The sequence below is a fragment of the Numida meleagris genome, chromosome 26 (assembly GCF_002078875.1).
Source record: "Numida meleagris isolate 19003 breed g44 Domestic line chromosome 26, NumMel1.0, whole genome shotgun sequence".
NCBI classification, from domain to species: Eukaryota; Metazoa; Chordata; class Aves; order Galliformes; family Numididae; genus Numida; species Numida meleagris.
The window spans coordinates 327,688-331,969 of NC_034434.1; the positions used below are offsets into that span (position 1 = coordinate 327,688).

General features: G+C 59.7%; 1 protein-coding gene across 2 annotated transcripts in view; it reads right to left on the bottom strand.

Moving 5' to 3' along the window:
• Window positions 1-3,443, bottom strand: part of PLCD3 (phospholipase C delta 3) — a 16,315-nt gene extending 12,872 nt beyond the window's left edge. For both annotated transcript variants that reach the window (XM_021377885.1, XM_021377884.1), the window contains exons 1-2: window positions 3,288-3,443; window positions 1,398-1,556 (exon numbers count right to left, since the gene is read on the bottom strand). In XM_021377885.1, the coding sequence (XP_021233560.1) occupies window positions 1,398-1,556; window positions 3,288-3,351 (223 nt within the window). In that variant the 5' untranslated portion in view covers window positions 3,352-3,443. The remainder of the gene's footprint in view (window positions 1-1,397; window positions 1,557-3,287) is intronic.

Consider the following 4,282-nt stretch of genomic DNA (forward strand, 5'->3'; position numbering starts at 1 on the left):
AATGGGATGTAATGGGATATGCTGGGAGGAACTGGGAAGTAATGGGATGTAATGGGAAACACTCGGATACACTGGGATGCAATGGGGTACATTGGTAGGCACTGGGATACAATAGGATACATTGGGACTCACTGGGATATGCTGGGATACACTGGGATGCAATGGGACCCACTTGGGATGCAATGGGATGCAATGGGATGCAGTGGGATGCAGTGGGATGCAGTGGGATGCAGTGGGATGCAATGGGACACACTGGGATACACTGGGAGGCACTGGGATGCAGTGGGATATGCAGGGATGCAATGGGATGCAATGGGACACACTGGGATACTCTGGGATATGCTGGGAGGCACTGGGATGCAATGGGATATGCTGGGAGGCACTGGGAAGCAATAGGACGCAGTGGTATGTACTGGGAGGTACTGGAATGCAAAGGGACACACTGGGATGTAATGGGATATGCTGGAAGGCACTGGGGTGCAATGGGATAAATTGTGAGGCAATGGGATTCACTGGCAGGCACAGGGAAGCAATGGGATATGTTGGGAGGCATTGGGATGCAATGGGATGCTCTGGGAGGGAATGGGATGCAGTGGTATGCACTGGGACCCACTGGGATGAAATGGTATTCACTAGAATGCAGTGGGATAAGCTGGGATGAAATGCGATGCAATGGGATACACTGGGATGCAATGGGATTCACAGGGAGGCAACAGGATGCAATGGGATATGCTGGGAGTACCTGGGAAGCAATAGGATGTACTGGAATGCAATGGGACCCACTGGGATGTAATGGGATATGCTGGGAGGCACTGGGATGCGATGGGATGCGATGGGATGTGATGGGATGCAGTGGAATATCCTGGGATATGCAGGGATGCAATGGGATTCACTGGGAGGCACTGGGAAGCAATGGGATGCATTGGGAGGGAATGGGATGCAATGGGATGCATTGGGAGGGAATGGGATGCAATGGGATGCATTGGGAGGGAATGGGATGCAATGGGATATGCTGGGAGGCACTGGGATGCAGTGGGATTCGCTGGGAGGCAATGGGATGCAGTGGGATTCGCTGGGAGGCAATGGGAGGCAGTGGGATTCACTGGGAGGCAATGGGAGGCAGTGGGATACAGTGGGTGCACTGGCTGCACTGAAGGCAATGGGATAAAATTGGATGCAATGGGATGCACTGGGAGGCACAGCTCCATGGCTGGGGGTAGAGCATGTTTTGGGACGGGGACCACAGGGCACCACCAAGTGGGGTCCCCGGTTGGGGCCTGGGTCCCACACGGGATCTGTGTCTGTGCCCTGCTAGCCCACCTGGCCATCCTGGGGGCCATGCCGGACCCACATCCGTGTCCCCAGCCCCATGGCACGGGCCCAGCACCAGCACTCACAGCTGTGTTTGAACGGCACGCGCCCGAAGCGCCGCTCGGACCCTACGGTGAGCGCGTCCTCCTGCAGGCGGTACAGCCGCTCCTTCACCCGCCGCGACGTCACCTTGCGCAGCAGTGAACCCTGCAGCATCACCTGGAGGTCCTCGTCCTCCGACAGCCCTGCAGGGGGGTAGGACAGGACAGGATGACGTGGGATGGGACAGACAGGATGGGGTGGGGTGGGGATGGGATGAGAAACGTGATGGGATAGGATGGAACAGACATGATGTAATGGGATGGGACAGGACAGGACAGACACGATAGCATGGGTCTGATGGGACAGGAGAGACACGATGGGATGGGACAGACAGGACAGGGTGACATGGGATGGGACAGACAGGATGGGACAGGACAGACGGGATGGGATGGGGTGGAGTGGTGTTGGGACAGACGCGATGAGATGGTACAGACAGGACAGGATGACATGGGACAGGATAGACATGGGATGGGATGGGACTGATGAGACAAGACAGGAGTGGACAGGACAACATGGGATGGGATGGGATAGGACAATGGTTTGAGATGGGATGGAACACACATAATGAGATGTGACAGCACAGGTAGGACATGATGGGACAAGTTCAGGTAAGAAGAGAGAGGAGTAGGGGGAAGGGACAGACAGGATGGGACATACATGACAGGATGGGATGGGATGGGATGGGACAAGCCACTGCCATCAGCTCCTCTCACACTGCAGCCAGGAGGGATGGGACACAGCCTGGCAGTGGACACAGAGCTGTGCTCACACTGCAGAGCTCTCGGCCAGGGCTGTGCAATGCCAGCATAGCCACTGCAATCCAGTGTGGGAGCACCAGGAGCAGGGCTGCCACCCGCCCTCCCCAGCCCCAGCCCTGTCCCAGGCTGGCGGTGATCCCACACCCAGTCTGACGGGACATTTCCGTCCATTCTCCATGAAATTATTTCCTCCTTTCTATTTATTTTTTGGAACCACTCCTTCAGAACAGCCCCAGCAACAGGCCAAGCACCGCTCCTGGGGGGAGATATGGCTGTTCCCAGCCATGGAGTCTACTGACCATGTGGACCCCCAACTATGGGGAACTCCCAAACACTGGACCCCCAACCATGGGGACCCTCTATCATGGGGAACTCCAGCCACAGGGATCCCTGACCATGGAGACTTCCAAATATGGGAACTCACCACCATGGAGACCCCGACCATGGGGATCCCCCTGGCCACAGGGAACTCCAACCGCACAGAAACTCCAACTATGGTGACCTCTGACCAAGGGGACCCCCGCCCATAGGGAAACTCCAGCCATGGGGACCCCCAACCATTAGACCCAAAACCATAGGGATCCCTGAGACCATGGGGAAACTACGTCCATGGGAATCCCCGACCACTGGACCCCCAACCATGGGGTCCGCTGACCATGGGGACCCTCATAACCATGAGGACCCTTATCATGATGACCCCCAACCACTGGATCCCAACCATGGAGACCCCTGACCATGGGGAATCCCCCCAACCAGGTGGATCCCCAACTATGGGGATCCCAACAATGGGTGACCCTGGGTGACCCCCCCTGACCATGGAGACCCCCAAACCACAGAGGACTCCAAGCACAGAGACCACCAATCATTGGACCCCCAACCCACAGGGACTCCCTTGGCCATGATGACCCCCAACCACAGGGAGCTCTGACCACGGGGAAGCCCCCAACCACTGAACCCCCCAACCACATGGACCCCCAACCGTGGGGACCCCGAGCATGGGGGACACTCCTGACTATGGAGACCCCCAACCATGGGGACTCCCCCAGCCTTTGGGACCCCCCAACCACGAGGACCCCCGACCATGGGGACCCCCGACCAAGGTGCTCCGGCACTCACCCAACTTCTTCAAGACCCCCCCGGGCCGCTCGGGGCGGGGCCGCGCCCTCCGCCCGCAGATCATCGCGCGGGGCTCCCGGAGCCGTGCGGGGCCGTGCGGGGGCGGAACCGGGAGGAGCCGGCACCGAGGCGGGGCTCGGGTTTGCAGTGGGGATTTTGCATCGGGGGGGGTGAGGGAGTTGGTTGCGCTGGGAGATTTATACCGGGGGGAGGGGGACGTGAGTGCACGTGCACATATATGTACACGTGCGTGCAGCCGTGTGCACGGGTGTGCGTGCATGTACGTGTGTGTGTACGTGTCTGCGTGTGTGTGTGCACGCCTGTGCACCCCGCTCCGTCTCGGGGTGAACAAAAAGCGCTGCGCGAGCGCACACAGCCCCTCCCGCCCCCCCCGCGTTACTCGCCGCGGGATGACGCGCGGGGAAGGAATGCAATGGCAGCGCGGGGAGGGGGGGGGGTGATGCCCCGCTTCTACAGCGCACGGTCCGTGTGCCCGCCCCGCACTGCAGCTCTGTGCCGCCCCGCGGCGAGTTCTGCCCAGCGCGGCTCCCCGCTGCCCCCGTGTCCCGCATCAGCGTCCCGGTGCGTTGTCCTCGTGCGCTGTCCCCATCCCCCTCCCCCCCAGACGTGGCCCCCGCGCACTGTCCCTTGATGCCGTCCCCATCCCCTGCCCCAATGCCTTGTCCCTCTACTGGCCCATCCCCGTGCCCCGTCCCTTTATTCTGCCCTGTCCCCGTACTCTGTCCCTGTACCCTGTCCCCATGCCCTGTCCATTTCTGTCTCCACTCCCTGTCCCCATACCATGTCCCTATATTATATATGTCCTATCCCACCACACTGTCCCCACTCCTTGTCCCCATATCCTATCCCCAAATCCCTATCCCCAAATCCCTGTCCCCATACTCTGTCCCCACTCCTTGTCCCCATGTCCTGTCCCCATACTCTGTCCCCACTCCTTGTCCCCATGTCCTGTCCCCATACTCTGTCCCCACTCC